The 11,646-nt window shown below is 57.8% G+C and overlaps 2 protein-coding genes across 5 annotated transcripts; one reads left to right on the top strand and one right to left on the bottom strand.

Moving 5' to 3' along the window:
- Nucleotides 1-54: 54 nt before the first annotated feature.
- Nucleotides 55-3,782, top strand: LOC135992604 (ras-related and estrogen-regulated growth inhibitor-like protein). Of its 3 annotated transcripts, XR_010606752.1 has the most exons (5): nucleotides 55-1,040; nucleotides 1,440-1,493; nucleotides 1,921-1,997; nucleotides 2,316-3,023; nucleotides 3,710-3,770. XR_010606752.1 is itself a non-coding variant. In XM_065641893.1 (4 exons), the coding sequence occupies exons 1-4, from the start codon at nucleotides 887-889 to the stop codon at nucleotides 2,739-2,741; spliced, it is 711 nt and encodes a 236-aa protein (XP_065497965.1). In that variant the 5' UTR covers nucleotides 55-886; the 3' UTR covers nucleotides 2,742-3,782. The 3 variants fall into 3 exon arrangements, 2 of the variants coding, with proteins under 2 accessions (XP_065497965.1, XP_065497966.1); XM_065641893.1 differs by having other exon boundaries at nucleotides 2,316-3,782; XM_065641894.1 differs by lacking the exon at nucleotides 1,440-1,493 and having other exon boundaries at nucleotides 2,316-3,782.
- Nucleotides 3,783-3,874: 92 nt separating this feature from the next.
- On the bottom strand, nucleotides 3,875-9,899 carry PLIN1 (perilipin 1). 2 transcript variants are annotated; one of them, XM_065642047.1, is made up of 9 exons: nucleotides 9,720-9,899; nucleotides 8,895-8,953; nucleotides 8,168-8,366; nucleotides 7,989-8,071; nucleotides 7,413-7,665; nucleotides 7,014-7,222; nucleotides 6,317-6,469; nucleotides 5,415-5,648; nucleotides 3,875-4,949 (listed from the first exon to the last, which is right to left on the bottom strand). In XM_065642047.1, exons 2-9 carry the CDS (start codon nucleotides 8,937-8,939, stop codon nucleotides 4,578-4,580), a joined length of 1,548 nt encoding a protein of 515 aa, XP_065498119.1. In that variant the 5' UTR covers nucleotides 8,940-8,953; nucleotides 9,720-9,899; the 3' UTR covers nucleotides 3,875-4,577. The 2 variants fall into 2 exon arrangements, with proteins under 2 accessions (XP_065498119.1, XP_065498118.1); XM_065642046.1 differs by lacking the exon at nucleotides 9,720-9,899 and adding an exon at nucleotides 9,544-9,627.
- Nucleotides 9,900-11,646: the final 1,747 nt, after the last annotated feature.

The raw sequence follows: 11,646 nt of genomic DNA, 5'->3' as shown, positions 1-11,646 counted from the left end.
GGTGGGGTGCTGCCGTGCTGCTCCATCATTCGTGAGACAACGCTCGGTCGCTGGTGACATGCTCCATCATTTCTGAGGTTCTCCATCACTTGTCAGACAACACCCTGTTGCTCTTGAGATGCTCCATCACTCGTGAGACAATGCTCCGTTGCTTTTCAGATACTCCATCACTTGTGAGATTCTCCCTCACTTGCGTGACAATGTTCCATCACTCATAGAACGCTCCATCACTTGTCAGACAATGCTCCCTTGCTCTTGAGATGCTCCATCACTCGTGGAATGCTCCATCACTTGTCAGATAATGCTCTATTGCTCTTGAGATGCTCCATCACTTGTGAAACAACGCTCGGTCACTAATGACACACTCCATCGCTCCTGAGATGCTCCATCGCTTGTTTGACAACACTCCATCACTTGCACGATGCTCCATCACTCGTGAGACAACGCTCCGCCACTTGTGAGACGCTCCATCCCTTGTGAGATAACACTGCGTCACTCGTGAGATGCTCCACCACCCCTCGCAGACAGCCCTGCAGTTGCCACAGGAAAGGGACAAGGGGTGCGTGGCCCTGCCAAGGGACAATGCTCCTGATGTGAAGATGTGGCCAACCTGCTGGGACATGGTTTGCAGAGCAGCTGGTGCAGACAACCGGTGCTTCCCGGCTGCCTACCACGCTGGGGGATGGTGGGGCCTGCTGACGTATATTTGGGATGATCTGAGTGATAACAGAGTTTTTCATCTGGCCGCCTGCAGCTCCCACTGCGCCGCCCCTGCAGCCGCGGGGAGGGGGATGGCCCTCGCGGGTCCCCTGGGTGCCGTGGGAAGCGCTGGCTCCTCGGCTGCGCGGAGAGGAGCCGCACACGCCGCTGGGACCACTGGCAAGTCATGGCTGCGCTCGGCATGGGGCTCCGGCTCCCGCTGCGCCGCAGTGCCAGCTTCACCCCTGACCACCCTGCCCTCGTGGAGATGCCTGGTCCCGCCACTCTGAAGATGGAAGCAAATGTCCTCATTATGGGAGCGGACAACGTGGGGAAATCAGGTAAGAACCGACTGTGGGCTGGGAGCAAGGGGTTCCCAGGCAGGGAGACCTGTTTTCCACCCCCCCCAAAAAAGGCTGAAAACTGCAGCAGTGTTTGGAGAACAAACTGCAGAGAACAGCCCCATGGAGCGAGCTGGTGAGATGAGGCTGAGCTTTCTGGTAGGATGGTGATTCGAGGTGGGGAAGCTCAGCACAACCTCGCGGGCAGCAGGCGAGCAGCTGGGGAAGGTACTTTCTGCTGAGCTGTGGTTTGCTGGTGCTCTGGTTTGTGCTGTGCCTCTGCCCTGCTCACAGACAGGGAGTTAACAGGGAGATAGTGCCTGACTCTGCTCTGGATTAAAAAATGTAAATCCTTCAGGTTTAGGGTTATTCTGATGATGCTTATTCTCCCCTCTGCAGCTCTGACTGTGCGTTTCCTCACCCGGCGCTTTATCGGGGAGTACGGAGACATGGGTGAGTGCCAGGCCAGGGCCAGGTGGTTCCCATTAGGGATGGGGGTCAGGAGGCGAGCTGGCTCCTGCCTGCGAGATTTCAGTACTTTCCATCCTTTCCTGCCTTTTTCCAGAGCCTTTGCTTGCTCCTGGGGAGCTCGATGGTTGTATTTGTTCAGTGACTCATCTCTTTGGGGTGCAAAAGGTCCTGGGTGGCAGCTGGTGTCACTAGTGTGCCTGGGGACTACACGCTGGGGTGGTGACAGCCCTGGAGGCCACCATGCGCTGCATAGGTGTTGCTGTGTGAAAAGAGTCTGCAGACCTTGCCTTGTAGAGCATGGTCTACCAGGGTGGACATGACAGGTTTGTCCCCATGAGGAGAAGACCTGGGTTGAACGAGCTCTCTTTTGGGTCCGTGAAGATGATGATTTTTCTCATTTTCTTGGCAGAATTCATTTACAGCCACAACCTGACTGTGGATGGCCGTGAGATTCTCTTCCACATCTGGGATGTCCCCAGTTCCCAGGTGAGAGGGCTCCTCTTCCATCCCTTGTCTTCACTCTGGGGAGAAAAAAGAGGTCTACTAAAAGTTGCATAGGGGGGGACCATAGACATAGGCAAAACTCTCATGTCAGGTGGTCTGCAGGTAACTAAACGCTTGCCTGCAGCAGCCTTGCTGACAGGGTAGCAAGAGCCACCATAGCACGTGGTCCTCTGACTGAGGACGTTGGGGCTGAAGCACGAATGTTGTCAGCCTGGATTGAAGATCACGGCACCCTGTCCTAGCAGGCAGGTATGAAAGGAGGGAGTCAGATAAAAAAACCTTCCTTTTCTCCGTCCCCAGGAGCAGGCAGAGGAGGGTTCCTCGGAGGAGAAGCGAATCCAGTGGGCAGACTGCTTTGTCCTGGTCTACAGCATCTGCGACCGCGCAAGCTTCAACATCCTGCCTCTCAAAATCCAGTTCATCAAGGCAGCCAAGGAGGGGCAGAGCCAGGAGAAGGTGCCTATTGTCATTGTGGGCAACAAACGGGACCTGCACCACCAACGGGTGGTGTCCAGCGAGGAGGGTCGGCTCCTGGCCCTCTCTTTAGACTGTGGTTTCTACGAGGTCTCTGCAGCTGAAGCTTATCATGGGGCCCTCATGGTCTTCCACGGACTGGCTGAGCGCATCCCTGACACCAAACTGGCGCTGAAAAAGGAGACGGGGATTCGTGGCATTGTCAAGACCATGTCGGCTGTGTTTGCCCGTAAGCGAATGGATTCACTCTGAGCTATGGCATGGGTGTTGCTTGTCTCTGCAGTGACTGGCTGGACCAAGCCTCCTCCCTGGATGCCCGTGGAGATGGTGTGTATTTCCATAAGTACAATGGGTTCCTTGTTGTCCTCCTAACGTCAGGATCTGGGTCTTCTGCCATACACAGCCAGTGCAGCTGAGGACTGTAGTGCCTTCCTCTTGGCTCCATGATAGGACAGAGTCTCTACTCTTTGCTGTACCAGCTTTTTAATTGCCTTCTGCTTTCTCCTTTTATCCTCCAGCGCTGGAAACCATCAGGTGATTTTTGCCACTGCTCCAGGCAGCATCATCCTCAGCTCCTTTGGTGGGAATTGCCTGGCTTGTCAATGAGCAGGGAGGACATGCTGCTTCTGCTCAGTCACCTGGCTCCCTGTGCCCCTGCTCCTACCCTGGGATCCTTATTCCTGTCTTCTTGCTGGTAACCCTGGAGCACCCATGAGCTGGCAAGGTGGGAGTTTCTCCACCAGGGAGCCGCACCAGCTGACTTGAGAGGACCTTGGTGAGGGCTGACGCCTCCCATCCCACCCACTTCGCTTTTGAACTGCCCTGCTCATGGTTCTTTCGCCCACAGCCTTTCAGCAATCACAGCAGTTTCCTTTGTGCAAGTGTCATACGGGCCCTGCCTGGGAAAATCCAGGCGCATGGCTGGTTCCCAGGATGGGGATTGCACCATCCACCTTCACAAGCTGCTCCTTCTGCAGGGCTGCCTGTCCCCGGGGAGGAGATGAGGTGGGGAAGGGGTTGCCAGGCTCACCGCTGAACCCTTGTGCTGCTGGGAGGATTTTCCCTGCCTGTCTCCAAACCCTTCCCCTGATTTGCCTGGGAAAGCAGCATGTTGGGCATGTGTGTGCAGTACAGTGATTGCTCTGCTCTGTTCTGGAAATGCAATAAATCATCTTTGGCAGGAGGTCCCCAGCTCCTCACAGCTGTGAATTTGTACTCAGAGCGTGGGAAAAGACACGTATTGTGCTGGCACAAGCCCCCGCCATCCCTGCAGCAGCGACCTGAGGATATGTTTCCCATAGCCACTTCCTTGGCCCTGGTTTGGGTGTCTTGCCTCACTCTGCTCCCTCCTTTTGGTCCTAAAGCAGCCAAGCAGACCAGGTGAGTAGCAGGATGGGAAGGTTTATTTATTATTGCAGCAGTTACAACAAGGTGCTGCGGGAAGCCAGGCTGTCCTGTGGGAGAGAGGGGCTCCAGGAGCTCCACTTATTCTCACCGGTCTTCTTCCTGACCTCACCACCCGTCCCACCATCAGCTGGGGGTGGGTGCCCAGGGCTTTCCAACTTGTGAGCCCTGCTGCTCGATGGGGACCTTCAGCTCGTCCACGGGAGAGCAGTCTGTGGCCAGGGATGGGCCCTGCGAGGGGGGATGGACAGAGGAAGGATGGGGAACCGGGCTTGCCGTGGTGATGTCTGGTGGCTTTGCTGTCCTCCCTGCTCTGTCTCAGCATGAAGCCCATCTAAGTCCAGGCTATCTGTTCAAGAGGGACCAGGATAGCCTAGTACCAGGCCTGGTTGATCCCTTTTTCTCTTTTCTGGTCTCACCATTCTTTCCACATCTCCTTTGCCTCTGTAGTCACTTCTGGTCCCACCTCCCTCTACCTTCTCCTTCCACCAACAGGGTTTTTGGCTGCCTTTATTCCCCCATCCTGGCCCTGATGCACTCCAGAAGAAGACATCCCATGGCAAGTCTACCACTTTGAGCTCCTGTCCTGGTACAGGGGTGCGTGTGGGTGGCTGGTGGGGGCCCGAGCAAAGCGTGCTGAGGGGGCTTAGAGGGGGACTGGGATGTGCTCATCCTCCCCGTGGCTTAGTCCTTCTTGAAGGCTGGGCTGTAGAGGTTGGTGTAGTAAGCCCGGCTGTACATGGCCTCAGGGCTGAAGCGGTAGGAGCCCTCGCTCACCCGCCTGTTGTAGGGGGTGAAGGCGGATTTCCGCGGGAGGGGGCACTCGGGCTCGAAGGCTGGGCTGCGGTAGAGGTTGTGCCGCAGGAAAAGGGGTTCCTCGAGCCCCAGGAAGGAGAGGGGGTGATGGCCGCGGTACAGCCGCCAATCACCCCTCAGCTGGGATTTGTCCTCGGTGGAGGGGCTGTCAGGCTTGGTGTCCTCCTCCTTCTGCTCTGTCTCCGGGCTGGGTTTGCTGTTCCCAGCGGCCTCCTCTTCCTTCACCGACTGCCTGCGGAGCTGAGGGCTGGGGTGAGCACCCGGCCGGGCTCTGCTCTCCCTCTGCTGCACAGCCCCCCTAAAACTGCAGAGACTGCAGGACAAGCCAGTGTGGTCCCCAGTGGAGGGACTCTTGGGCAGCTGCAGTGGAGAAATGGTCCTGGGGGAGCAGTGGGGTGAGGGGAAGGAAAGTGTGCAGAAGGAAGGTCTCATCCTGAACTTTCGCTTTCCCAGGAATTTGTGGTTGCATCCCAGCTTAGTCATGAACCATATGGAGATGCCACCACCGGCTGACCTGCCAGCTCTATGGGGAGCACTTGCTGTCACGGCTTGGGGGATGCTCAGGAGGAGGGTGGGACTAAGGCGTCCCAAGAGCACCACACCTCTGCGCTCTGGTACCTCCTGGCACCACCTCGCTCATAGAAGAAGGTTGGGTAAAGTGGGGTTTGTTGGAGGTGGATGGGACCTGGCTGGGGACAAACTCACCGGCACATAGCTGTACAGGGTGCCCAGGAGATGCTTGGGGGCACTGACGAGGGTGCCCCCGAGGGCATCCACTGTCTCCATGGCCTTGGACAGCCTGCGGGGGGTGAAGAGGATCAACCCCTCTGCTGCATCCCAGGCCACAGCCGGGACCTTCTTCACGCTGGAGATGCCGGAGGCACAGGCGCTTTGCAGGTTATGAGCCACACTGCCCACCAGCCCGGGGCTGTCCTCTGCCTGTCGAGAGACACCATGAGCTGGACCTGGCCCTGCCACCCCCTCCAGGCAGGATGGGGCTGGCACTGGGCTCCCCATCCCCTCTGCAACCCAAAGCCTGAACACTTTCAGCTCACTGCTTGCAAAAGCCACCGTGGCAGGGTCGCTCCCTGTCCCCCTTCTCCATCTGCCCCCTACTCCCAGGCCTCCGGGGAACCCCCATCCCCAGCTGTGCTTCCGCTGCACGCAGAGGCGAAGGGCAGCGACCCTGACCTGCTGCTTCCCGTCCCCGTGTCCCAACGGAGCTGCTGCTGGGGACAGTTCCCAGCCCCGCCAGCTCCCACCGCTTTTTGCTGCTAGGACCATGGAGGGAGGATTTTTCAGGGGCGTTCAGGGGCTATGTGGGGCGTGCAGTGCTGAAATCCCACAGCAGCAAAGGAGTCTGGAATATACAAGCCAGGGTGACTGTGCCTGGCACAGAGGCTGCCAACAGCCCCCAGTTTTAGGGGATCAGGGAATGGGATTGTGCACACTTCCCCTGCCACCCCCCCTCACCTCCTCCAAGATTCAGAAGGGATGGGAGCCTGGTCCCCAAGGGTGTGGTGGAACATCCCCTATGCCAACATGGTACGTGGGCAGGAGTATGCTTTGGGGCACCCCCAGCTCACTGCCCCCGTTTTTCTCCATACCTCCTTTGAGTGGTTGTCATCTTTCTTCCCTGCCTTCTCCTGCTTCTGCTCCTGCACCTTGCTCTGCCGCCGGCTCATCCAGCCGGCCCTGGTGCTCTCCCCATCACCGTGGCCCCGCGGTGCCTCGGGCATGCTTGGCTTGGCCAGGTTGCCCTGGGAGGGAAACAAAAAGCCACTGCTTAGGGGAGCTGGCAGGTCCCATCTGCCCCATCCTGCTCATCCTGGGTGTTTCACAGGGGCCCTGGGGTGCCCAGGGAGCAGAGGGGTTTGCTGCTTTGCACGTGGGAAGAAATCCCGAGGGCAGCTGGGAGCTCTGGGATTTTGGCACAGGCCAGGGACGGGGTTCCCACCGCAGTGCTGGGTGGGAGAGGAGAGGTGCCTCCTTCTCCCCATTCCCTCCGGGCCCCTGGAGAGTCTTTCTGTTTCAGGGAGGATGTTATGGTAAGGCCATAAATCAACAATATACATCGGGAGACGGCTAAAAATAACTCATCCTTCTAACATGGTACAAGGCTGTGTGTGAACGTGCCACGGGAACTGCCAGCCCCGGCTTGTCCTGCTGAGCGGGTACAGCAGCATTGCCCACCACTCTGCTCTCAGATGTGCTCCAAGGAGCCTGAAATATCTCATCCAAAAGCAAAATTGGCCCAAAAGAGGGAGGGAGCAGGGACCCGGGGGGGCAGGTTTTGTCACTCACCACGATGGGGATCCAGATGGCCAGCTCCTGCCCTTTGGCTTTGGCGCGCTGGAGGCCGTGGGTGGTTTGCTGGTAAGCGCGGTGGGAAGCAGTGCTAACCAGGGTACTTATGCGGTCCAGGGTGCTGGGAGCACTGGGAGTGCTGGGAGCACTGGGCTGTTGCTGGGAGACCTTGGCTGCTGACGCACGCTTCTCTTTGGGCTTCTGATCTAAAGGCAGAACAGCACAGACAGAAGAGCAGTGGGGGATTATGTCCCAGTGGGACAACCCTCCTAAGCAGCCCTGTGCCAAAATCCAGGGGCTTCCTCCTGCCATGTGCACCCCATGAGCGAGGTTCCACCCCACATGTGGCCAGCCCTCCCCAGACACCTTCAGATGGGATTTGGGTGTCAGGACTACCTGCTTCTTCATCCTCCTCCGGCAGCAGGTACTCCACCAGCTTCTCCAGCCCTCCCAGGGCCGTGTCGACCCCTGCAGCTGCCATCTGGCTCACCGAGTTCCTCCTCGTGTACTTTGCTGTTGTTTCCACAGTGTTCTTGGTGGCCTCATAGCCTTCTGCCGCCAGCTCCTTGATCTTATCCACGGAGCTGCCAATGGTGCTTTTGGCAGTTTGGAGCGGGGAGGAGATGGTGTCCTTCAGTTCAGATGCGAGCTGTGGATGAAGAGATGGAGAATAAGGCTGCCACTGTGCTTGGGGCAGAATGGGACAACCGGAGGGATCGCGGGGACACCGGCCATGGCCATGCTAGCAGACAGCCAGAAGAGGTGGCTGGAGTTAGCTGGCAGGCATGGGACATAGGATGCTGTTGACCTATATTTGGGAGCACCCCAACCATCCCCTGGATTGCAGGAGGCCCTGGAGGAGCCTCTGCTTGGAGGTGCTGCTCATCACCATCAGAAACAAGCCCAGAGAAGATGTGCTGTGGGCTCTGCAGAGGGGTCAGGGGGTCCCAGACTGTCCCACCTGTGACTTACCTTGTCGACAGGGTACTGGAGGGCAGGGATCTTCTCCTCCAGGTGGTCTAAGCCCCGGCACGCCAGGTTGTTAGCCACGGCAACTGCCTTGGGCAAAAGCATGGAGGTGGGTTGGTGAGAAAAGCTCCTGGGCTGTGCCAGGGGGTCCCACCAAGGGAGGCTCTGGTGGATGGACTCACACTGGGGCTCCAGCCTGCGCACCACGGGCTCCACGCTCCACATGGCCAAGGCACCGGCACCCTGCACCCCCCGCTCGTAGACCTCGCACACCGAGGCCATGAGCGGGTGGGCTTCCTTGGTGCTGGTGTAGGTCCGCTGGAGGCTTTCACAGGTCGAGCTCACCACCGGGAGCTGCAGGACCCTCTGCAGCACGTTCTCCTGCACATGGCAGATGGACATTGATTAGCCAACAGCCTTTCCTCAAGGAATACCCCATCACCCACACACTGGTGGCATTTGGTGTGTTGCAGCTACCACAGAGGACCTCAGCTCATGCTGGAGGAGGAGGAAGGCATTTCTCAAACCCAACTGAGCATCTCTCAGCTACATTGCATATGGCACAGCCATGGACAACCAGGCTGGCTGCTGCCACTGCAGAAGCAGGGACACCACAGGCAATGTTGGAGAAGTGATGGTCCCCACTACCCCCATCTCGCAAGCCCGACTGTCCAGGTTCTCCCTCTGGCTTTCCACCCTGCTCTGCTGCCTCTTCCGTCTGCCCCAGCCCTTGCTCCTGGCCTGGGACCAGCAAAGTCCATTTTCCCTATGTGGCACTCTGTCCTGTCACCACTGTGACAAGCAAGGGACACAGACCTCATAAAGGATTCCCCTGCTAGAGCCTGTACAGGCTACCTGGCCCCCTGGGCACACCTCTGCCCTCCCCTCTCTCCCTCTCCCCGCACCCACCTTGGCACTTCCATTCTGCAGAGACTGAGTCTGCTTTGCTGTCATCGCGACACGTCCTCCTGCAAAGAAAAGTTGGGAGCTGCAGACCCCACTGCGAAGGCAGCACTGGGCTCGGGCTCCCCCCTCACTCCTGCACCCCCTGAGCACGGCGGGGCCGGGAGCTGGGCTGAGACACACACCTCCTGTGGGTGCAATGGATGTGGCATTGCCTAACGCTTGACTTTTTACCAGTTAAGCTGTAAAACCAACGACTCCACACAGCCCCCCCCGCAAGTGTGTCTTAACACCCAAAAATGCAAAGAATTAACTGAGAGGCATCTATTAATAGTTTGGAGGAGCTACAGTGCAAAGCAGGATAAAGAGCACTGGCAGAGCTGTACAGCAAACTCGGAGTAACCAGGATACTATAGATGTGCATGGGAGCCGGGCTGAGAGATGCAGGATGGGAGGTGCAGGATGAGAGTACAGGATGAGAGGTGCAGGATGAGAAGGGCTACAAAGGCAGGACAGGAGCAGAGAGAGGAGCTGTGGGTAGGGATGTGGTGAGCTGCGCAGCCGTGGTCTGCATCCCCTCCCCGCAGCTGTGCCGCTCACAACGCCAGTGCCCATGCCGGTGCAGCCCCAGCTGGATGCGAGCACCACAGCACACCTGTTTCCACCAGTCCCAGCTGGGTGACACCTGAAAGCACAGATCCAGCTCCCAGCCCTGGCACACATCCCCTTTTCTTAGCCACAGATGAAATTCAGGAGATTTAGAGAAAGCAGGTGATCCCTGCTCTCATACCCCCAAAGTCCCCGGAGCACCAGTGGGGACAGGCTACTCACCGAGGGGCAGCTTGTCCCCAGCAGAGCAGGAGCAGAGGGTGGTGGCTGCTCTGTCCCTTTGCCCAGGTCCTCTGTGAGCGATGCCCGGTGCCTTGGCCACTACCACCACGAGGTCCCGCCTCCCAGTTGCGCAGGTTTGGGAGCTGGTGGGTTGTGGTGGAAACTGGCCAAGAAGCCACTGTAACTTGGAACAGATGACGGCAGAAATTCCCCTTCGTTTTCTGCCCTGCTGAGGCCAGGGATGCACCAGGGTTTAATCTTCTGCATGAGGAGAAGATGAAAATAAGCTGCCCTTGGACCTCACCACCTCAAAAGCAACAGATCACAGGCAGCCAGGGAGAAGGTGAAGGGTCAGGCAGGGTTTCCCAAGAGACTAAAACTTTCCTGCATTTCTGTAGCCCCTGTGATCCCCTGTGCTGGACCAGGACCCTATCTTGTTGGGAAACGCAACACCAGGAACATAGTTTCTCCCCAGGAGAAACTTGCTAAGCACAAGGAGCAGAAGGCAGACATGGAGGACACATCCTGCATAGAATAATTTAGTTTGGCCAGGTCTGCAATTTCTAGGAGAATTCACTGAGGATTTTGGTGAGGAGGCTCTTAGCTGAGGGTCAGGGCACACACTGTATTAGGAAAGCTCCAGGCATTTGGAGGAGACAGAAATGGAGGAAAAAGGCTGGAAGTGATCTGGATGTCACCGCATCTGACTCTTGCTCGAAGCAGGGCTACCCTCAAAGCTAGATCAGGCTGCTCAAGGTCTTGTCCAGTCTATCTCCAAGGATAGATTCCCATCTCTCTGGGGCACAGCTCCAGCACTAATCATGCTCAAGGTAAACCACTTTTTCCTTACATCTGACTGGAATTTCCTCTGTTGCAATTTGTGCTCGCCATCTCTTAGCCCCGCTCTGTGCACCTCTGAGCAGAGTTTGTGCCCCAGTCGGTGCTGGTACAGCGTTTCCTCCGTGCCCCAAAATGTCTTACCCTCTTAACAAGCCTCTGCTGGACTCTAGTCAAGATCTCACCTGTGCTGGTGGGGCCAAAACAGGACACAGGTCCCCAAATGTGGCCTCACAAGTGGTCAAGGAAGAGCCACACTGATCAGATGAGGACAACATAGTGACAAGAGGACAAATGTCAGAGGATAAAGGAATAACTGAGGGGATGGGGGCAGAGGAGGGAGGCAGGCAGCCTGCTGGCACAGGGCTGCTGGTGTCCTGGACCCCCCGACATGGGGCAGGGAGACCCTCGGCTACAGCTCAGCATCGGGGAGGCCCAAGCAGCAGAGCCGAGTCCTTGAACACCCACAACTGCCTGATGTCCCCATGCAGGACGTGGAGGTGTGCACCCAGTGTGTCTGCATGGCGCCCCGCTCCTGGCTGCGCTGCTCATACGTGGGGGTGGGAGACATCCCAGGGGTGTGGGAAAGGCACACACAGGAGGAAAATACCCCCTTTCCTCCCCAAAATCCTGGAGTTCACTTCCAGCCCCAGGCTCTGCAAAGCTCCCAGACCCACCTCACTAGCTGGGTACAGCAGCACGTGGATGTCCTGGGCTGGCTCCAGCCCGCGGTGGGGTGGGTCACTGCTCTCCAGACAGCAGGACAAAGGGCAGCAGCCTGCTCTAAAGTTTGCTCTCTTGGCACCCAGACTTTTTCCAGCCCCGCTGGCCGTGCTGAAGTGCAGGGGGCATGCCAACCTTCCCTCTGCCTTGGCAGGAGTTGGGATCGACAGAAAACAGAGCCTTTGCCCTACTGTTGCCTCCGCTCATCCCCCCCTTCCCCCTGGGGCAAGGGCTGTGCCAGCCCCCGGCTCTGCAGTGCAAAGGTACCACCGCCTCCACCCCACACCAGAAATACTTTCTGTGTCTCTGCAGACAACACTTAGAGCTCACTGGGTCAGCTGGGTACAGGGAAGCACTTTTACACCCT

Source organism: Caloenas nicobarica, chromosome 10 (genome assembly GCF_036013445.1).
Source record: "Caloenas nicobarica isolate bCalNic1 chromosome 10, bCalNic1.hap1, whole genome shotgun sequence".
NCBI lineage: Eukaryota > Metazoa > Chordata > Aves > Columbiformes > Columbidae > Caloenas > Caloenas nicobarica.
The sequence above is the reverse complement of the archived record's forward strand: the minus strand, read 5'-3'. Positions and strand labels throughout refer to the sequence as shown.